The 23,212-nt window shown below is 44.1% G+C and overlaps 1 protein-coding gene across 2 annotated transcripts in view; it reads left to right on the top strand.

Moving 5' to 3' along the window:
• Positions 1–14,277: 14,277 nt before the first annotated feature.
• PCSK1 (proprotein convertase subtilisin/kexin type 1) overlaps positions 14,278–23,212 on the top strand; it is a 28,968-nt gene continuing 20,033 nt past the window's right edge. Inside the window, exons 1-3 of one of the 2 annotated variants that reach the window (XM_033164528.1) lie at positions 14,278–14,808; positions 19,914–20,018; positions 22,928–23,038. In XM_033164528.1, the coding sequence (XP_033020419.1) occupies positions 14,626–14,808; positions 19,914–20,018; positions 22,928–23,038 (399 nt within the window). In that variant the 5' untranslated portion in view covers positions 14,278–14,625. The remainder of the gene's footprint in view (positions 14,809–19,913; positions 20,019–22,927; positions 23,039–23,212) is intronic. The other variant, XM_033164529.1, reaches the window with a different exon arrangement.

Raw genomic sequence — 23,212 nt, 5'->3', positions numbered from 1 at the left:
TAGGGATTAAACTAGAAACGAGATAGGATTTATAAATGTACACATGCAAAACTGACACAGGCATTAAATTGTCTGATCTATGCATCCCCCAATGTGGAATAATCTTTTGAGGTCTGCCCTATTAGGAAATGCACATAGAAAATGGCACATGTCACTATTTCCCATATCAAAAGCCAATCTCTCTCTCGAGAAAAGGGCAGAGAGGATGCACTCACCTTGCCACACACACTTTCCCTGTGCAGGGAGTTGTTTTGTCTGACAGCATTTAAATATGTGATGGACTAGCTACATGCTGAAGTGATACAGTACCATGAAGACTGCTTTTTCTGAATAGCTGAATAGGTTCTCAGTGGATGAGGATTATGTAAATGCTTTTATTAATTTATTATTACAGCGCGCACACACACACACACGCACACACACAACACTTAGAAAACAAACTACAAAAGAGAACACAAAATAAATGATAAACATATATCCATAAATCTGCAAGTATCTGCACACAGATTTATGTTATCCAATCTTTAGTTCTTATTCTATTCTAATAGACTTCCTTCCTCCTCAATGTAGGTCTGATTTTAAACTTGATAAACTGTTTCTTTCTCATTTTGCCTTTTTCTACCCCTCTCCATATGTTGTATTTGTAAACCGTGTTTTGTTTTGCAAAAATTATTCGAAGCAAGTCCAGGTTTTAATTTGAGGGCACTGGTTGGTTTTTTTTTTAATAATCTCTGTACTTTCCCCACTCTTTTTGAATTTTTTTGTTTAGACTGTCCCCTAATTTCACCCGTCATTTTCGCCAACTCAAGGTAATCAAATAATCTATCTTGCCACTCTTTTTTTTTTTTTGGTAGTGTTTCACTTTTCCAGGTTGTTTTTTTTTTTGCAATTAGTATTCTTGCTGCGGATGTTGCAAAAAGGAATATTCTCTTATTTTCATTTGCAATGTCTGAATCTATCATGCCCAATAGAAATGCTTCTGGTTTGTTTTTGTTTTTTTTACAAAAGTTTGTTTAAAATTTTTTTTCAACTCCTCATATACCATGTCCCAGAAGCTCTTAATTTTGTTACAGGTCCACCACATATGAAGTAGCGTCCCCTCTGAATTATGAGGATTATGAACATATTTTTTGATATCTTACAGTAAACATGTTATGAACATAGAGACCGCCTAATTTTTTGGAGTTCACTTTGTAAAAAGAAAAGAGAAGAAGAGTTTGGATTTGATATCCCGCTTTATCACTACCCGAAGGAGTCTCAAAGCGGCTAACATTCTCCTTTCCCTTCCTCCCCCACAACAAACACTCTGTGAGGTGAGTGGGGCTGAGAGACTTCAGAGAAGTGTGACTAGCCCAAGGTCACCCAGCAGCTGCATGTGGAGGAGCGGAGACGCGAACCCGGTTCACCAGATTACGAGTCTACCACTCTTAACCACTGCACCACACTGGCTCTTTCAAAAAGACAGAATCAGGAAAGCAAGAGAAAATGTATCCACTGAAACTCAATATGCCCTTTCTTTATTATTTCTTTTTCCATTAAAAAATAATTTACAACTTAAAATGACAAAAAGCACCAGAAGCCAACTGGACTTTTCTTGGTTAAAAAGCAAATAACCCGAGCTAGCCATAAAGCACCGTGAATTTTGTAATTCAATTCATCTTGAAGATGTATCTTAGACTATTTGAACGGTAAACATTGAAACAGGATTCTTCCCTGAAGCCTGAATCAGGGCTTATCCTTTTAATTGAACGGAACAGATCAGTTAATGGAGTTCTGTTCAAACATGCCACAGACAGCAAACAAAAGACAAAAGAATTAGCATGTGGAAAAGAGCCTAGAAAAACACACTGAGCATAATAGCTCTTTTCAAAGATGAGAGAGGCAATTAACTAGCTCATAGGTATTTCCAGGCTAAAGAGGATCATTCATTTGTATGATTTTAGGCACTGGTCTGGAATTGAATTTCCAATAGTAAACAGCTGCCGCATTTTTGTTTTCTTTTATATAGGTTGATAGTTAATGTGGATTTTTTTTGGGGGGGGGGTTCCTAACAGTTATTTGATTTTTAAAATATATATATGTTCTGTGCATTTTCAACCCCCTTTTCAGTTAAATATTCAAATGTTCTCTAGCAGTTCTAAACCTACCATAAGGTAAAAACCTATTTCTCTGGAAGGCAGAAAATTGCTGCACATTCCTATGCATGTCTGCTGTGGGGCTCACTGCTTGTCTCTGGTCAGGTAGTGCTTGTGGTTCTCATCACATCACCTTGGTCCATTCTCATACTTTGTCTCCTTTAGCAGTGTAAGCTTGGCATATTGATCATGAACTTGTCTCTGCTGCCGTGCTTCAGCCTGGTGAGCTGAAAACGTTGAGCTCTAGCTCAAAAGTGTTTGTGACTCTGTAATGTGATTCATCTGCTTGCTGGGCACTGACATCTAAAACAGAAAACATTGGTTGTTCTACTACATAGCTTTTTCTTCTTTGATGAGCTTACCTGATAGGACTATCTAAAGTACCTACCCCATCCACCCTGCTCAGAGATGGACACATTATTTTAACTTTCGTTTTATTTGCCTAAGTAATGACAATAGAGTCCCTTTGTATTTATTTGCCATTTCTGGCATTCACTTAACAACGAATGAAAATTGAACTTTCATATCAGTTTTTCATTGGTTACAAAATGAATGCATGCCCCTAACTGAACTGACTTCCTCTGAAACTTAGAAATCCCAGAAAGAACCAGATTCACTTTGGGGTAGATTTGACCGCTAGAATGACCAGCTTACCCTGCCTTGAGGCCTCCTGTCATTTGTGACATTGCCACAACACTCAGGAAGTGTGAAAAGTCTTGTTCACACAACTGCAGCACAATCCTATACTTGTACTCAGAGGTTATGTTAACTGAGTCTTACTGCCTAAAAAGTGTATTTAGTACTTACCGTAGTACTATCTGTGATCAGTGGCTTAGAGACCAACACCAGCACACAACCGGAAGAGACAATATCAGGTTTATTGTTTTCCGGAACTGCTGACAGCTAACTGCTACGAGTGTCCCCAAGCCACTCCACTGTGATGCATGAATGAGCTCCAGGTTAAGTCAATGCTCATGAGGTTTCATCCATTATAAACAGCTATCATTAGCATGGTTGTAAAGTAGATTGAACTGTATTTAAAGGGGAGGGGAGAGAGCAAGGAAAACATTGTGCAGAACAGCTGCCTTTCAGTTTGCTGTTCTTTACCCTAAAGATATGTGTGTGTGTGTGTGTGTGTGTGTGTGTGTGTGTGTGTGTTTCATGTAGTCCTGCCTGCACACTATCCCTGCCTTTTGGTTGAATTAACCTGAGAGTTTCGGTAAACAGCTGCAGACAGGTTGTGAAGAATGGAAAAATTAGGGTCGCTCACCAACTGTTTCCTGCCAACTCACGGTGGGCAGAGGAGGTAATATATGCTGTCATTATACTTCCATTCATTTGCATGGCTGGCTTGGAGGACATGTTTGTGTTTCATTTATTCACATACTCTTAGCCATGTTTGCTGTTTGCCTGCAGTAAAACCGAAAGCGTGTCATGCGCTATTACACAAGCTAATGTAACGTCTCCAAATAAACGCTCACTATTAGTCCTGCAGACAGTCATTGGAAGTAAAAACGGGTGTTTCCTATATTCTTTGTGATTGCCTACACATACAAAATCTCTTTTATTAGCTTTCAATTACTTGGGAATGTGAGCGCTAGAAGGGGAGAAAAAGGAAAAGTGCAGATTAAAAGTGCTTAGGTTTTAAAAGAGTTCTTCAGCGTGCAGACGGATTAAATTTAGCCTGAATAGCCCTTTTAGGTATTTAAATAGTTATAGTAAATGAGCAACTGCAGAAAACTGTTCAGTCACCAATTAGGTTTTTCATCTACTGTACTTCTTTGTTGGATTTAGTAAATTAAAGTCAAATGCTGCATCATAGGTTGTTGTTGTTGTTGTTTAAAAAATGAAACACCCACATTAAATGGTGTTCAGCATTGAAAATATACTATATAATTCTGACACCACTCTGATATACTGTATTAGGGCTTTTCCAGATAGAGCTAGGTAGGGTGGGATATGTCTACGATTAAGATGGGGAGTGGGTCAAAGAAGACTGCCTTGAGGACAGTGTAGATGACCTGGAGAAGCTGAGAGAAGCAGAGAGGTCTATGGATGAGGACATGACAGAGATGTCCCATTCCCAAGGTGAAAACTTCAATACTTGCATGGAGCAGAAGTGCATCTCCAAGGAATGCCCATTTTGGAGGGGGGGTGAATGCAAGGAATATGCCAATGAGGAGCAGAGGGGCTCCTGGTAGTGGATGATTCAATAATTAGAAAGAGATACAGCCACCCACATCACCCAGCCTAAAACAAAACCAAGCTTACTGGGGAAACACCCAGAGCTCGAGAGGGGATGGGTGGATAAAGGGGGGGGGAAGCCTTTCATTTTGATGGACAGGTCAAACTTTAAAGGTGTTCTGTATGAAACCCTCTGGATGTACCCACTAACAATTTAGCAACCTTAAGTCACTCTGGAAGGACCCATGTGTCTGTAAATTTCATCCACTTTGGCCATAAATGGGGGGGGAACCTATATAATGAGGTGAAATACCTACATACCTTGAATTCAGTAGTGGACGGAGTGATGAAGCACTTGCAGGTGAGTTTCTGCTGCTTGCTGTGAGGAGGTGAGGCAAAACAGCGGGGAGGTTGGCGTGGTGCATTTGCAGTGGCAGAAACACAGAATTTGCTCTGCTGCTGCATTTGCACCATGCTGACTTCACTGCCGCCTTGCCCCTCTCGGTAAGTGCAGTAGCAGCTCACCTATTGGGAGGTCAGGTGAGCACCTCTGCCTTGCCAAGCCATCTGCACCTGCCCAAATTTCTGCGCCCTAGAACAAGTTGTTGGTAGAATCAAGTTTGTGATGGAAAGTCGAGAGAGTCAAATCTATCCAAAATATTTGAAGGTTTTTTTCAACTAACAAAAGTCTAGCTAGACTGTACACTGCAGACTGGATCCATATTGCAGGATCAACTCCCTAGGGGAAAATATGTTTGATTCATAGTTCTTAGTTCAGGGAACTATACTCCTGTTTCTTCCATTTTAACCTCACAAACATCTCCTTTGTGAATCTGATTTTACTCTGCTATTGAACTGGGATTCTAATCACGTTAGGCTGCAGTCCTATAACTACTTACCTGGGAATATGCTCAAACTGAACTAAGTGTGACTTGAGTCTGACTATATATAGGATTACATTGTGATCATTTCTTCCCCTCCCACCCACAACATCAGTTACTCTACAGTAGAATATGCTTAGTGACAATACCACTGGGTATTCCACAGCATAAACAAACCTATTGCTCAGAACAGTGCAGCAACATTTATGGAACAGGAATGCATCTCTTGATGCTGCTATGTGGGTTGTGTTTATACATTCAGTCATAAAGAAGGCAGCAGGAAAGGAGTCTGGGGACATTATTTATGAACCAAAAAATAATAATCAAATGCTAGTTTAGGTGCTTAGTACTAGTACACGATGCATAAGGGCTTCTTTTCATGTTTGTGGTAGAGAAATTCAATTTGGTTTAAATTTAAAGGCAAAACCTACCAAAATTGTATTTTTAGAATATGTGAAACCAAACACAGACATTCTTTGAGATTCACACTTCTCCAAATTTTGCAATGCAGTAGTGCATACAAAAATGCATATAACTAGGGTAATTGTGTGCACACAAATGCATATATTAGTAAAAACAACATACAAAAATGCATTAGGGGAAATTGCTTTGCAAAAAAAAAAATTGTATATTAGGCAAGATTGCCTATGAAGTATATATAAAAGGGGCAATTCACACTAAAATGCTGATAAATTTCCGTAAGGCCTCTTTTTCATTAAAAAGAGAAAAGAAAAATGATGTGAGCTGAAGATGAGAAAAAAGAGAAACGAAAATGGACTTCTGTGCCAAACTGTAGCTCAATGGGCTAAGTCAATGTCGGAGATCAAAAAGGCTATGTTTTGGGAGAGGGCACCAAACCAGGTGCCAGTGGCCACACCAATATCCTCACTGTGAAGTTGGCCCTGCTGCCTGCCATCATGTGTCAAGCCTCCCCACCTCCTCCCATCCTAGAGGAAGGCAAGGAGGGAGACAATGGGAGCAGAGGTTTTTGGTACCACTAAATATGCAGCAAAGCAGGGAAGAATATAGGGCAGTGGTTCCCAACCTTTCTTTTTGGCCATCTCTAAAATCCTGATGCCCCTACCCTGTGACATATAATTTTTATTATTCAAAAAGTGAACTATCCATGTGGAGGAAGCCCAAAAGGTCATTAACTGTTAATAACTCGTTCTCGAATTGCACCCCCCCCTAAAAATCAAATTGCGCCTCTGTTGGAAACCACAGGTGTAGGGGGAGGGGAAGAGGCCCCCACCACTAAAGTGATGACCCTCCCACAGCAAAAAGGAAAGTCGGTAAGGAAGAGAAGGAGCTCCTGCTGCCATCATTGCCCTTAAGAGGAGGGGGGGCAGAGACCAGTGCGGATTTAGGGCAGCGCAACCGGTTCTGCTGCAATGGGTGCCACAATTATGAGATAGTAAATTCAGCAGAACAGAAGCCAAGAGGCAGGGAGTGCCAAATTTGGGGCTCACACAGAGCACCGCTGAAATTTGAAAGACCAAAACCCACCCATCCAGAGATACGGGGAAGGTGAAAGCAATGAAGGATCACACAGTGTGGTTTGTTCCAGGCCCTGTACCTGCTTAGGGATGAACCTGCCAGCAGAGGTTTAAAAATAATGCTATTTAGAGCAATGCCTAAGCACGGCAGAAGGCTCACATATTAACAGAGGGAGGTAACTTGGATTCAAGCCTTTTACAACTTTAAAGGTCAAAAACGTTGGGAGCTAATACCCAATGTTGCTATTTATCACATTTATGATGTACTTTCTTTGGCCAGCTCCCACCTACATGTATCCGAATACAGTGGTACCTCGGGTTACATACTCCGCTAACCCAGAAATAACGCTTCAGGTTAAGAACTTTGCTTCAGGATAAGAACAGAAATTGTGCTCTGGCGGTAGTGGGAGGTCCCATTAGCTAAAGTGGTGCTTCAGGTTAAGAACAGTTTCAGGTTAAGAATGGACCTCCGGAATGAATTAAGTACGTAACCAGAGGTACCACTATACAGTGGTGCCTCGCTAGACGAAAATAATTCGTTCTGCGAGTGCTGTCGTATAGCGAATTTTTCGTCTTGCGAAGCACCAACGAGAGAATAGCGGTTTGACGAAAAAAAGAAAAAAAAATCGGAAATTTTTTCGTCTTGCGAGGCAAGCCCATTGAAAAATTTGTCTTGCGAGACAGCCTTCCGCTAGCGAATGCCTTTCGTCTAGCGAGTTTTTCGTCTAGCGAGGCATTCGTCTAGCGGGGTACCACTGTATATACATACTCCTGTGATCTGGGCATTGAATTGGATCCAGGCTTCTGTGACTGAAGCCCCAAGAGGCCTTGGCTCTCCCTTCTTCTCCCTGCAACCCTCTTCTCTTGCCTCCTAGCTCAGGCGGATTGGAGGACCCTCTGAGAATGTGTGGAAGGTAATGAGAGAGGCTGCAGGGGAAAGATGGAATGAGGGGTTGCCTTCCTCCTCTCCATTCCTAGAACTCTTCACCCGAACCAAGCCCCTTCCTTCCATGTGTGACATGGCAACTTTGGAGCCAATCCACTACAGTGTTAAAGGTAAAGGTAAAGGACCCCTGTGAAAAGGTAAAGTCCAGTCACAAACGACTCTGGAGTTACAGTGCTCATCTCGCTTTACTGGCCAAGGGAGCCGACGTTTGCCCACAGACAGTTTTTCCGGGTCATGTGGCCAGCATGACTAAGCCACTTCTGGTGAAACCAGAGCAGTGCACGGAAATGCTGTTTACCTTCCCACTGGAGTGGTACCTATTTATCTACTTGCACTTTGACGTCCTTTCAAACTGCTAGGTTGGCAGAAGCTGGGACCAAGTAATGGGAGCTCACCCCGTTGCGGGGATTCAAACTGCCGACCTTCCGATCGGCAAGCCCTAGGCTCAGTGGTTTAGACCACAGCTCCACCCATGTCCCTACAGTGTCAACTACACTGCATCAACTACAGTGCTAGTTGAATTGAATAATTTACTCCAAGGCTGTGTGCACATTTAACCATATGCAGCAAAAATGAGTAGATTTTCTCATCACAGAATGTTGCATGCACCACCTCAAAATGCTGCTTTCAATCTAGATTTATTCCAGATCCTGCTGTCCAAAAGGGTGGGTGTGGTTACTGGATAAACATTTGAAAAACTTCTCTTTGATTCGGTTACCCATGGCTTTTTCTCCCTGTGCAGCTGAATGAAGAAGTTTTTGAGAACTGTGATCTTGGTATACACCCAACCACAATGTCATTAAATAGGTATGGATATATACACCTGTTGCTGCTCCCATACTTTTTCAATGGGACACACTAGGAAATAATGCAAGATGTATCTGCATTGTCCTTTTCATATTTTGAATGGAACTTAGTTTATGAAAAAGGACTTTTCAAGGACATAAGATATGTAATAGGCTCAGGGACTAAGTAGAAAGAGAAAACTATATTTCAGGGTGCATTGAATGCAGAATACCATGTCATGTGTAAGCACTCTAAGAGTCCTCCAATTCTCTGCAGGCTCTCCCTACATTAACTTGCGGCATGTCTCATGCTGCAACGTTCTGTTTGTATTCAGAAAACAAACATTTCCCCATTTTTTAGCATGGAGCTGAGGTGCATCTGTGTCTTTTTTTAAAAGACAGCAAGTGTAAGTTTCTCTAGAGGAGGTGACACCAGGAATCCACCAGCACATCTCAATTTAGCTGTGTGTGTGAGAGAGTGGGGGAGAGAAGTGATAGCGGAATCTATCTGTGGGCATAAATAAAACAAATCAATGTCAACGTAGCCAAAAATATATAATCCAATAAGGGTGCCGTACACAGTGACACAGGAAATCTGTGATCAGGAATTCCATAGGTGTGTGTGTGTTTTTTTAAGGTTAATAGCAGAGGGAATTGTATTGTGGCCAGTGTGCTTGAGGAAGGAGATTTAACTAACTAGTTACCAGTTCATTATCGTGTCTAGTTTAAGATGCTCACACTAGTGGTTAAATTCCTAAATGACTAAGGCCCCAAATATCTGAGAACCTGCCTCTTTCTCTCGCTTGGATGTTACTATCAGCAGAGAGAGTTCTCTTGGTAGTTCCACTACCCTCAGAAGTTGAGGAGGTAAACTAGGACAGGGCATTCTTTGTGAAAGGCTCTCTCCACAGAGCAGTGTCTGATACCATCATTATGATGACTCACATATTCTGAAGACTCACTTTTTGACCCTGGCCTTTAACATCTGGGAGATACATTTTCAAGACCCACACTTTCTTGTGACCGTAATTGGTTTTACACTGTTTTTAATATATATATTTTAAAATTACAGTAACCTGCCCTGGATGAATGGCAGATAAGAAACTGAAACAACAAGAGGAAGCGGTCCCTTTCCCTTGTGCTGTTTCCCCCAATTAAAATCACCACCAACATATGCCCAAAGTTGCTATTTGCCCCATGGGAGAGTACAAAAGGTACCACCTCTGCTCAAAATTTCTGCTTCCTATCCTACCGAAACAAGTACCAGAGGCCCCCTTGGCTTTTAAGAAAAGCAGCAGGAGCAGGGGATGTTCAGTTTCTGGCCACAGATTAAACTTCCATTGCAAGACCAAGAACATTGCCAGTGTGTTGGCTAGAGACACTCACCGGAAGCAAATAATCTACCCTCCCAGGAAACAGAGCATTGCCTTTCTAGCATGAGTGAGAGACAAGGAGTTGGAATCAATAATGTTGGAAAGGGAACTTTTACAAAGAACCTTTGATGGATTTGCTACCCATCAGAGAATACAGCTGATGAGCAGAGAGCATCTACCAGCCGCTGAGGGAAACTGATTCCAAAGTGGACATGATTACCTTAATTACTTGACATGTGTTAACCCTGGTATGTTGAATGTTTGTTTTCCTTTGCTTCATTCAAACACCAAGGTCCTAGACCAGGGGTCTGCAACCTTTAAGACCAAAAGAGCCACTTGGACCAGTTTCCGAAGGGAAAAAAAAAACTGGGAGCCGCAAAACCATTGCGACATTTAAAACAAATATAACACTGCATTTCATTTTTAAAAATCCGATTTAAATTTTAAAAAATCCGATTTAAATAAAAAAATCATTCATTTTTATCCACCCTGGGGACCACTACCAGGTCACAGCCTGATCCAAGGTGGGTTGCAACAGCATACAAATATTTGATTTGTTGTTGTTTTTTTTAAAAAAATGAGTCCTCAACTGCACACTTGTGTTAAATGTTTGTCCCATGTCTTATTGAAGACTGCTGGCTTTTACAATAATCTTAGTGTCTTTTACCTTTAATATTCCAGACCAGAGGCTATGCTCACCTCTTCCAACCTCCTCTCTTGCTAAATAAAGCACAGAATTGCACCAGAGAAGCCTGTGATGTTTGTGCTGACTTGCATACAGGTGGCTGTAGTAGTTCGTAGTGTTCAAACCTTTTTAGGGGAGTTCCCTGCCCCCTTAATGACAATGGCGATAGATTTTGCACATGAACACAGATCCAAGTTAGGACTCCTCTCTTCCACGCCAACAGGTGCTTTGTCAAGGCTCCCCTAACACACACTCAGGACAGAGGAAAAACTGCAAAACGTCCCGGCCTTACTCCGGGGCGGAGAGAGACGCGCGCCCGCGAGAGCACGGTCTGAGGCTGCGAGCGGAACCAGGAGTGAAGGAGGCAGCGGCAGGGAAACAGGCGCCACTTCCTCAACCATTTTTAAAAAGAGGGCTTCCCCCCTCGCCCGCCACCCGCCGCCCCTGGCCCAGCCCGCAGCTGCCTACCTCGTCGTCGCCTCGACTCAGCAGCCTTCCGAGAGGAACCGCGGCCAGCCCTCCCCCGCGGTCCCACGACCCAGCCGAGGAGTCCTGGCCTCCAGTGCCCATGCGGGGACGCGTCTGAAGGCCCCCTTCCTGCCCCCATCCCGTCCCGCCTCCCAGCTGCCTCTGGATGCCGCGGGGTCCCACATACCCGCCGACCCCGGAGCTCCCCTGTCCGCCCCAAGGCCGCCTCCCACGCTAGGAAGACTCCCGGAGCTGGGCAGGGTTGGTCCCGCCAGGCAGGCTCGGGGGGCCGCCTCTCCCATGGGCGCCTGCTTCGGAGGCGGAGGCGGGGTCTTCAAAGTTCCCCCTCCCGCTCGCCCAGCTCCATCTCTTCCCGAAGGAGCGTGCGCGCCTCAGGCGCGCTCCCCGCCAGAGCCCTCGGCTGAGCTGCGCCACCTCTACTGCGTCCCCACCGCCTCCGAGCCCCGCTGCCCCGCTGTTCAAGGCCAGGTGATCCTGGGTACGCCCCTGAGCAGCGCCCTCAGCCTACGGAGGGCGGGCCGCCGGCCAGCTGGAGGGCGGTCACTGCCAGCTGGAGAAGTGGGCGGGCGTATCCGCCCCGGAGCCCCAGAGCCGCGGCAGCCATGTAAAAGAGCCACATGCGGCTCCGGAGCCGCAGGTTGCTGACCCCCGTCCTAGACTATGAAGAAAGGTGCATGCACATGAAAGCTCATACCAATAACAAACTTAGTTGGTCTCTAAGGTGCTACTGGAAGGAATTTTTTTTTAATTTTGTTTCAACTGCGACAGACCAACACGGCTACCTACCTGTAACTGAAACAAACAAGGTCAAGGAAGGAAGCAATTTTCACAAGATAGATAAAGGAAAGTGATTGCAAGAGAAGAGGGGGTTCAGAGGGGGGACAAAGACAGGCAACTAACCAGTGCTTATGAAAAGTGAAGTGGGTGTTTGAGAAAGAATCAGGAAGGAAGGTCATTGGGGACTTATTAGAAAGAGTGACAGTGCAAAGGAACATGATAATTGTAACTGTGGGACCCAAGGAGAAGATAGCAGAAATGGTGAAACAAAAGAGACTGCACAATAAATTTTGTGCAGTAAACAAAATGCAGACTGCAGTCCTATACACCAGGGATGGGGAACTGTGGTCTACCTAGGGTTGTTGGACTGCAGCTTCCATCATCCTTTACCATTGGCCATGGTGGTTGGGACTGGTGGAAGTTTGAGTACAACAACATTTGGAAGGTCAAAAGTGACCAATTCCTACTAGACACAGTTATAAGGAAGTGTGAGTAAGCGCCATTGAATAGGACTTTAAAAGTTTTTTTTAAAAAAGGGTGAAGGATCCCTGGACGGTTAAGTCCAGTCAAAGGCGACTATGGGTTTAGGGCGCTCATCTTGCTTCAGGCTGAGGGAGCTGGTGTTTGTCTGCAGACAGCTTTCCAGGTCATGTGGCCAGCATCACTAAACAGCTTCTGGCGCAATGAGACACGATAATGGAAACCAGAGCACACGGAAACGCCATTTACCTTCCTGTCGCAGTGGTACCTATTTATCTACTTGCACTGGTGTGCTTTCAAACGGCTAGGTTGGTAAGAGCTGGGAGCAACAGGAGCTCACTCTGTTGCAGGGATTCAAACTGCCAACCTTCTATTGGCAAGCTGAAGAGACTCAGTGGTTTAGACCACATCGCCACCCACTTCTCCTGAATAGGACTTACCTTGGAGCAGACATGCAGAGGATTGCACTGATGGTGAGTTTGCAGGAGATGCTGCTACCCACTTCCTCTCTCCAATGACTTGTAGACATCTTTGCACCCACCATCATCTCACACAATTGGCCAGACATCTGATTGGCCATTCTAGGAACAGGATGCTAGACTAGATGGGCAAGTAGGCCTGATCCAACAAGACTCTTCTTATATTCTTAAAGGAATTATAAGGTCCATATGACATGTAGGAAAGGCATATGCTATGGGGAATTGGAACCATTAAAACCATCATACTGACTTGCAAGCCCTAAGCTCTTAAGAGGCAAATGTTGGTGTTGACTCACGCTAGAGTTTGTTTGGAGAAACAGGTAGGGAACATGGGAGGGGTCGCTAGAAATGGCTTGATAATGCCATGACAATAATGTTGTCGAAGCCAAGTGAATCCCAGGAGTCTAAGGCTTATCTGGTAAGAGCAGCATGGATAATGCCATTTTGGACTTGGAATTAAAGACTGTCAGTATATAAGGTTCCTAATGGCTTTGTGAATTTCTTTTCCTGTTTCAAATAGCAGGGTATCAGTTTCTAAATAAAGTTTTAAAAACCCACCTTCCTCTACATTGGAGAGGAATGCCATCTTTTCATACATTTCCTGCCTGGGAAAAAATCTCTGTGATTCAAAATATGTGCCATATTGGGGTAGCAGTGGTGGAGTATCTGCATATGTGGACAGATCCATGTTTGTTTTACCACATTCTCTTCCTTCTTCTCATTGCATGCATTGTGCCTGGATGTAACCTCCATTCTCACTTTGTGGAGAACTCCTTTCACCCTGTATAGAACTGGAAACCAACACCCCTGACAAATCTTGTGGTTTCGAAATGCTGGGCTTGTGATTTTGTGCATTTTGTACATTGCCTCTAGGCTTTGGCATTGGCAAGGCATGAAACCCTAATAAATTATCTTTCCAACAGGAGCTGTGAAGTTGTCCCAAAAGACCTGCATGTGGGGTCACAATAACTGTTCTTAGGTTGACAGGGCAGACCCCTCCTCCCAACTTTAGATAGGGAAATGATCCCCAACTGCACACTCACACACACACACACACACACACACACACACGTTACTTAGGGCCACCTCTTTGAAATCTGTTTACAAGCAAGCAGCCCATCAGCTAAAACCTCTCTCCCACCTACCCCCCAAGATCTTTATCGATTCTTTTGGCAGCGTGAACCACAGAGCTTCAGAAAGACAGTGACCGAAGGCACCGCATCAGGAAGGCAACAGGAACAATATGTTGATCGAAGTGCCCATCCGTTTGCGGGCAACCTTCATGTTACAGAGAGAGCTTTGCTTATCTGTAGGGAAGCCGGCGGTGGGTTGTCAAAGCATTCAGAGAGGCGAAAGAGACGGACAGTGAGACGGATTGCCGGAGCCTTCGCACCATGGACAGCTCCTGGTACAGACGCTGGAGAATTTCCCCTTCCTTTTGCGTGTGTGTGTAATAATAATAATAATAAGAAGAAGAAGAAGAATATCCTGCAGTCCACCCCCTATATTAGCAAACGCCTCCAGCTCCTCCTCTCCCTTGGGAACAACCATCTCGATCCGAGCCCGGGAGATCTGACGTCAGGGATCGCTTTCGTCGTTTTGACGTGTCAAGCCCTCATTTCCATTCTGGCTGTGGCGGGTTGGAGTCCTGCTCAAGCATGAGCCAGGCAGAAACGGGCGACCTGTGATCGCAGCCAGGCACTTTCTTGAGAACAGCCAGCTCCTTCTCCACCCCACCCCCCAACCAGCCTTTCTCCTGATCGCATAGCAACCAGAGAGGGGAAGGAGTTTTCCACTCTTCCTCCTTTTTTTGAACCACGAATCCTGACTTCTCCAGCTGCCTGACTCGATTCCTTGATCGATTCTCCTCGTTCTCTCCAAAGCGCACCGTCCTCCTTCTTCCTCGCCGGCTGCCATGGAGAGGCGAGGCTGGGCAGGGCGCAGCGCGGCCGTGGCTTTGCTCGCTGCCTGGAGCGCAGCCGTCCTGCTGGCCCAGGCGGAGAGGCAGTTCGTCAACGAGTGGGCAGCCGAGATCCCGGGAGGTCCGGCGGCAGCCCAGGCCATCGCCGACGAGCTGGAGTATGAACTTCTGGGGCAGGTAAGGCTCCCCGCTTCCCTCCCCACTCCACCCCATTGCGCAAAGCAGGCAAGTTTGTTTCTCCCGCTTTCCCGAATGGGAACCGGGCGGCGCGCGTAATTGACAAGCGATGCCATTGACTAAGCAGCTCGAGATAGCGGCTGTGCGCTAATGGCTCTGTTGCTGAGACAGAGCTACACACGTCACGTGCTCCTTTCTAGACACTGACTCTCTTAAGCAAGGACTTCTCATATTATTATTATTATGGAGTGGTAGGTGGGTTTCCTAGCTCAGGATGGCGAGTTCTCCGTCCATATGGCAAACACAGCCTCCGGGGAAAGTCCTCAGAGTTCTCAAGCTTTCTCTCCTGCCACAGGATTCTTTGCTTTTCTTCTAAGCACACCACCGAATAATCATCATCATCATCATCATCATCAATTTAAACAGAGTTGAGGAAATGACTTTAGGGATAGCATACTCTCTTGAGTTGTGCGAGAGGTGGCTTTCTTGGGGACAACACCAAACGGAGTTGAATCGGCAGCAGGTGCTGGGAATTACAACTCGGGGGAACCGAGGGATGCTTCCTCCTCGGAAGCCCCCGCAAGGAGACCTTCCTTGTTTTGCATTAACCCCTACAGTGCCGTTGCTGGAGGTGGAATGCCTTTAGCTGGGGTTCCAACCTCAGGATCGGTTTCAGTTGCCGGGATTATACGAAGTAACAATCGAGAGAACTGCTAATTCCCCGGGGATGGGTGAAGCAGTATGCAGAAGGAGAATGCATGTGCAGAGTACTTCCCCCATGCTTCTGAGTCACCACAGACATCTGGGTTTATGCAGAAGGAAGCCGTCATTCCGTGGACCGAGCTTTCAAACAAAGAATGAGCTCTATCTTTCCTCCCTCCCTCCTCCTTTGATAAAGTTCTACCAGCCCAGAGCAATGAAACCACTTGCCGTTTCTCTCCCCCAAACCCTCTGCACTTAGGGAGATTTTTGTGCCTCCGTGGTTTGGCGAAGGTGCCATGTGGATTGAGCAAGAGCAATCCTACACTGTATCCTAAAAAAGTTAATAGCGCCAGGTGTTTTCCACAATTTCCTCTCCCTTTCCTTCCCTCCAGCCCACCTCCTCCCCACGTTTGTCATGCCATGACGTCACTGTTGTCAGGGATGAGTAACTTCATTTACGTAATAGCAACCTTGCCCCGTTATCTAATTGTAGAGTTTCCTACCTGTATCCTGTACCCCAGCAGTTGACTCCAGTAGTGCAGAAACCAAACCCCTCTGATCTGGTTTCTAAAGAAACAGCCTAATATGTCTGTGTGCTAGTTAGTCCAGTGATGCAGAGCATGGAGAGGGTGGAGATCAAAGTCTAACATCTGCTTTCTCTTTTATTATCCTCACTTACCTCTTATGCTTGAAACAAGCTCCATTGCCACCGTTGGAAGCAAATTTAACTCCCAGCGCCCCCATAAAGGTAGTGCTGACAAACTGCTGTGCTGGCAAATAGAAGTGCATAGGATCTGATTCACTGCTGTATCCTGTGTCCTTGTTCCAGCGACACAAGCCTACCCCAGCCTGTTACACAGCAGTGGGTGTTGACAATATTGCATTGGCAAGGACTCAGACCACCCAATGAAGCAGAACAGAGGCACCCAGGAATACAGCGTAATGTAGAGATGAGCAATGAAGGGGCAATGTAGCCCAGGCAGTGCTGTAGTTGGGGGTGGGGTGGGGGCTAGCCAGGTTTTTTTTTTTTTGCCCCTGGTGAAACCTCCAGAGGAGTGCCATTGAGGCTCCCAGCCGCTGTGTGTGTGTGTGTGTGTGTGTGTGTATGTGTATGTGTGTGTTTGTGTGTGTGTGTACGCAAGTGTGTGTGGGGGGGGGGGTGCCAAACTGTGTCTTTGATCTGGGTGAAATAAAGCCTAGTTTTGCCCCAGGTCCAGAGACCATGCGATGAGCTTTTGTACCCCAACTGAGTCAGCTACTTCGCCACAGTCTAGGGCAGTGAGCTGTTGCAAAGAGATTGCAACTGATAGGGAGCGTGGCAGAGTTAAATACTCCCCTTGTTTTGCAGAGGGTTCTCTCTACCTGAGAATAAGCCACTGTGAATTTTTGTAGATATGCACATCTCATGACCAGGTTTCCTATATACAAGATCAACTGATTCATAGGCACTTCAATACTCCCCTCCTGTCAGAACTTAATTTGAGTCAGCAAGAGACACTGATTCTAAAGCCATAGCTCATCCCTGGAGCTTGTCAAGTAATAATAAAGAAAAGTCTGCCTTTCTTTTGCCATGTATATATCTGGATTTGGAAGGAAGGCTTTCTAGCTCGGAGGGTGTTGCTCCAAGCCTGTCAAGAACCACTTTGGCACCTCTCGTTTTATAAATTTTGATTTGTTTATTTTAAATACTTCCACCTTGCTAAATTTCCCAAAGATCTAAACATAGATAATACATGGGAGTTGCTGTTTGTAATGCATTTGGAATTCAAGTAATGGAGGACATTTGCAAGCACTCTAATGAAGATGTGTAGTACTTACTTAGATTGCTGCTGCATTAAATGGGAGGCGGTAATGTTGCTTTGAGATGAAGCTAACAGGGATGAGATGTTATATGGCCCAGGTCCTAGTGCTGTGAATGTGGTGGTGGCTGCCATCAGCAGTAAACCACTTCCACATGGTAGGAGCTCCACAACACAGCCGCAACACCTATAATGTTTGGGCAGTGGCCCTAGCATGGTTATTTACTAACCGCTGGCAGTCTTATATATGGGAGCTGAGTAGAACATTACTGTGGCTACCTGGAGCCCCAGAAGTGATTTCAGTGGCAACCAACCTGTGTTCATACTGCCTGAATCAGGCAACAGTTGTAGCTCTAGCTAGGAGCTCACATTTCCTGTCCCAATTAAAAACCTGGTAAGAATTGTTGCTGAGCAGGACTGAAGCCAGTCTCATTTAGTGCTTAACAGAAGGCGGAATCACTCAAGCTCTTATCTCTGTTTTAACACTTCCTGTATTATGCCACTAGCTGGGTAGTATCTAGGCATGCAGTGATTACCTCTCCTCCATCAAGATTTCCACATGATTCCTAACATTTGCTCATAATTGCAATTAAATGGCTGGAGTCTATGACCTGCTACTGTTGCAGCCAACGTGCCAGGAATTTTAAAACAGAAACATGCATGCCAGGCCATTACAACCCAACAAATAGGAGTTATGTTTCTAGTTTCTAGTGCCACCTTAGTGAAGGGAATTAGATCTCCATCCATGCTGAAAATAAAACCCACTCCTTGTCCTGACTGCTAAAAGTCCATATTTGTATAAGCTCCAAGTAAATGTCCACTCAAAAATCTTTCCCCCACTCTGCATACCATGTAACATGAGTCCCGACTGCCAGAACACAAAGTAGGAAAAATGAGGATTCTGAGCAAGCCAAAATTTGTACGGCTGCTGCGCAGATCACTGCACTGTGTGGCATTGCAGAAGCAGGCTATTTCAGCATAGCAATGCAAACAAAACTACCGTAGACATTTCTACCAATTATCATTTCGGCGATGATCACTTGGTAATGAGAAGTGGAGGGCCCTGAACATGTTGCGTTCAGGCCGACAGTGATTCCGTATATCATTTGCTCTAATATCGCAAAGATGAGCAAGAGGACAATATACGGGGGGGAAATCAATGTTACGGAGAAAGAATGGGAAATGATGAAATGAGCTGTGGGGAATCCAAGAAGTGCTGTCTAATGAAATCCATAGCAAGGCCATTGGATAAGAGAAAAGCGAGGAAGACAGAGTGGAATACATCATGAGGTGGCTGTGCTCTGCCTCCACAGTTGGAGTCAGCAATGCTTGTGAGTGCCAGCTGCTGCAAACCACAGAAGGGGAGGGTGCTCTTTTACTCAGGTCCTGCTTGTAGGTTTCCTAGGAGCCACGGTGGGAACAGGATGCTGGGCTAGAGAGGCCTGCATCCTGTTTTATGTGTTTTTTATTATTATTATTTATATAATATTTTTTTCTAATTTACATTTCAAAATATTCATTTAGACAACCTTAAATCAATGACTTCCCTTCTTCTCTTTCCGTGGTTCATTTTGCATACCACACACCCCTGCATATTTTGCACGAACTAAACCATTCAGTAATCCATTGTTACATCCATCAAAACTTATTTACACTGCTGAATTTATCTTAATGCTACCATATATTCAGTAAACATTTTCCAGTCTTCTTTAAACGTATGTTCTTCTTGTTCTCTTATTCTGTATGTTAAATCTGCAAGCTGCGCGTATTCCATCAGTTGAAGTTACTATTCTTCATTGGTTGAGACCTCGTTCGTTTTCCATTTTTGGGCTAGCAAAACATGGGCCGTAGTTGTAGCATACATAAATTAACTTTTTTGACATCTGGGAATTCTTTGTGTTTGAATCCTTTCAGTTCCATTTCTATCTATCTATCTATCTATCATCTATCTATCTATCTATCTAATCATCTATCATATCTATCTATCTATCTATCTATCTATCTAGCTAGCTAGCTAGCTAGCTAGCTATCATCTATCTATCATCTATCTATCATCTACCTACCTATCTACCTATCTATCATCTATCTATCTATATGGAACTGAAAGGATTCAAACAGGGTCTGATGAGGAAAAGCCTGGTCAAATAAAGGTAGGCAAATGCATTTACATGTCCTCAGCCTTTGTTTTGGTTGAGGATAAGGATGGAGAAGTCCTATGCTCTAAACAAAAAGCACATAACAGTTAATCGTCTGTACACATAGATGGGTAATAGAGTTGAAACCTATTTGTTCCTTTTAATTCTAAGAAAAATCCTGTCCCCTGTGCATATTTTCAACACATTGCTCTATTCAAGACACATTACTATTAGATTAAAAACAGTGTATGTTGACAATTATTCACGTGTTTAATTGCTTGGAAAATATTGGTGGAGACACAGTTCTGTTCCCACAGTCTTCGCACTTCTGCTTTTGAATAAATATTTTATCCAGCAAAATTGAATGTTCTTATATTCGAAGCATTTCTGGGAAATTCCAATTATCCGTTGCTATTGACTGTTTGCTCCCTGTGGGAAAATATCTCAGAAATCATCCTGTGTATTGCAGATTGGATCACTTGAAAATCATTATCTATTTAGACATAAGAGCCATCCTAGAAGGTTGCGAAGGAGTGCTACTCACATCACAAAAAGACTCTTGGATGATCAACGCGTAAGTATTGCATTTGCAGTTTCCCATAGACTGCAATACTGAATACACTTACAAGGGAATAAGCCCCCATGAACCCAGATGGGCTTACATCTGAGCAAACATAGATAGGATTGCAGTCTCCTCTGGCCTTTAATTTATTTATTAAATTCATATCTCCCTTTTCCTCAAGGAGATTAAGGGATTGCCCATGGTTCTCTTCAACCATTTTTATCCCTACAACAATCTTTTGAGGTAGGTTAGGCTGAGAAACACTGTCTGGCTCAAAGTTACATGGGTAGTTTCACAGGTGTCAGAGTTTGCTCTGTCGGTGGCAAATTGCGCCCCAACCTCAGTTTAAGGTACAGAAGCTGACTGGACTGGCAGTTGAATCTTAGGCCCCAAGTTTACCATGATACCACTTTAAACAGTCATGGTTTCTCCCAAAGAACCCTGGGAACTGTAGTTTGTTATGTGTCCTGAGAGTTGTTAGGAGACCTCTATTCCACTCATATAACTTCAATTCCCAGAGTTACCTGAGAAGAGTGATTGCTTTGGGCACATCCTCTGGGCATTCTCAGCAACTCTTTCCCCCTTCCCAGTTCAATTCAGAACTGGATTCAGCCAACTGAGTTCTGTCATGTTGGGGCGGGGGAAGCTTTGTATATTCTGGACTCTATCCTGTGCCCACTTTGAGCCCAACTGTGCTCCCGATTACATCACCAGCAGCACAACGGGGTCTGAATCCCCTCCTTGCATTGTGAGACACAAACCTACTTGCCTGACTAATGCAGCAGTGTCTGATGTTTCTGTTTGCTGAGTCAGTGGCAGAGATGGAGTGAGATCTCTGCCTCCTCTCTCCCCACTTTCTCTCCTACCCACTCCTTCCTTTTTGGTTCTTGAAATACTGCTATGGCAAATGGAAGGCCCTAGGAATGCTGGGAAATGCAGGTTTTGTGACATCCCTGTACTAGCATTTCAAGTACGAAGGTGAAAGGAAACGAAAGGGAGTAAGACTTCCCTTGCTGCCATCACTGCAGCCACAGCCAGATATATAGGTAGGAAGAGAAGTTCTTTTTCAGCTTGGATTGTAACCTGAGCCGCCAAAGAACTATGGTTCAGTTCAGTATATTCTAGTGTGCTTTACAAGCATGACAGATTTGCCTTGCAGTGTGCCAGTGTGGTGTAGTGGTTACGAGCGGTAGACTCATAATCTGGTGAACCGGGTTCGTGTCTCCACTCCTCCACATGCAGCTGCTGGGTGACCTTGGGCTAGTCACATTTCTCTGAAGTCTCTCAGCCCCACTCATCTCACAGAGTGTTTGTTGTGGGAGAGGAAGGGAAAGGAGAATGTTAGCCACTTTGAGACTCCTTCGGGTAGTGATAAAGCGGGATATCAAATCCAAACTCCTCCTCCTCCTCCTCTTCTTCTTCTTCTTCTTCTTCTTCTTCCAAACTGTATCATTGCAAAGTTCAGTGGCATCAATGTTTTCCATGTGAAATTTGGTGCTACACATGAAATAATCAGCAGGGAGATCCACTTTGCATAATGGGAATGGGTGTCAGTTAAGTAACCCGCCCTCTGCCCCTCAAACTACTATCTGTCGAAACTGAGCACTTACCAGAATGTGGCTTTGTATATGCAAAGGCTTGGTTGCAGAATTTGTTTTCAATATTAAGAGGTCAACTCTGACATGTGTGCAGTGCAATATTAATTACATTTGCACTAGCAGCAGCTGCTAAAGAAGGCCAGCTTCCTGGCTCTTGCTACAACCTTTTGCAAACAGGGTTATGCCTAATCTGCAAAGATATATTATAACATGAAATAGAGCATGCCTGTCCTGCGATTTAATGCAAATACCCTTTGCTGGGATAGTTCAGTTGGTAGAATTACCTTTTAGAAAGAAAATACAGTCTGTTGAAGTTAGAATCATTTAATACAATTTCCTAAAGTAATAAATCACCATATGCCAAGACTAAACAACAACAACCCAGCAACCTAAAAAATAATAATAATTAAAACTATCTTCCAGTAAATAGGATGCTCTTAATGCTTCCATAGACACACATGCTAAATTAAATAGGGTGTAGTCCTCTGTCATTAATGCTCTTATTCTATTATTAGATATGATCTAATAGTAACAGTTTTCTTAATGTGGAGCTTTGCAATGAGATGTAGTTACGGGGCCAGGTGGAAGAGCATATGGACTGTGAATAAACAACTTTGATACTGGTATATAACAAGAGAGTATATCTCCCACATTCCCTGCTATAATTGTTTTCTAGTTCACACAACTAAATGTTAAACTGTAGCTCATGGGTAAAGTTTATATATATATACATATGAGTGAGTCTTGTTGCTTAAAAAAGGGAGAGAGATAATTTTCTGTTACTGATGTGCCAAAAACCTGTGTGCCTGTTCCTCTGAAAAAGCTTTCTTCCCCTGTGAAAGAGGATTCTGTTTTTCTACTTCACTTTTGGAGTGCTTTAGAATTTCAGTAGCTGTGAGGGTGACCTTGTGTTATCATTGCAAGGTGGCCAAGGGTGATCTGGGTGCTTTTCTTTCCATTAAATATTTCTCCAGTTCTCAGCAGCCTCCCCAGTGGTTTGCACTTCCTGGTCTGGAAAAGTCCCATGGGCACCACCCCTGGATTTTAATTAAAGTGTGGGAAGCTGGAGAGGCTGTGGAGATCAGTGTGCTTGTTGTTTTTAAGGGAAGTTCTTCCTTTTACCTTAAATATATCCACACTGATTTCTCTACAATTAAAAAAGGCAGAAATGTTGTGAGTCTAAAATGCGCCTCTGAGATTCTCAGAATAGGGGTGGGATAGAAATGCAATAAAAATACTTTGGTGCACTAATAATAATAATAATAATAATAATAATAATCTCCAGGTTCTTTAAAGATGATACTATTGGCAAATATATTCCAGGTGTCTTGGGCAGAACAACAGTATGAAAAGAAGCGAAGTAAGCGTTCAGTATTGCGGGACTCAGCGGAAAATCTTTTCAATGACCCCATGTGGAACCAGCAATGGTATCTGGTAAGAGCTTGCATTTACAGTATATGTAGAGTCTACATGACTTAAGAAAAGTCAAAAGTCCACTATGAGCTGCAGTGCAACCATTTAGGCTGCAATCCTAAACACCCTTCGTAGGGAGCAAGTGCCATTGCACTGAACCGAGTGGGACTTACTTTTGAGTAACAATCCATAGGA

Source organism: Lacerta agilis, chromosome 11, assembly GCF_009819535.1.
Source record: "Lacerta agilis isolate rLacAgi1 chromosome 11, rLacAgi1.pri, whole genome shotgun sequence".
Classification (NCBI taxonomy): Eukaryota; Metazoa; Chordata; class Lepidosauria; order Squamata; family Lacertidae; genus Lacerta; species Lacerta agilis.
Note: the sequence above shows the minus strand (reverse complement) of the source record. Positions and strands in the feature narration are given on the sequence as shown.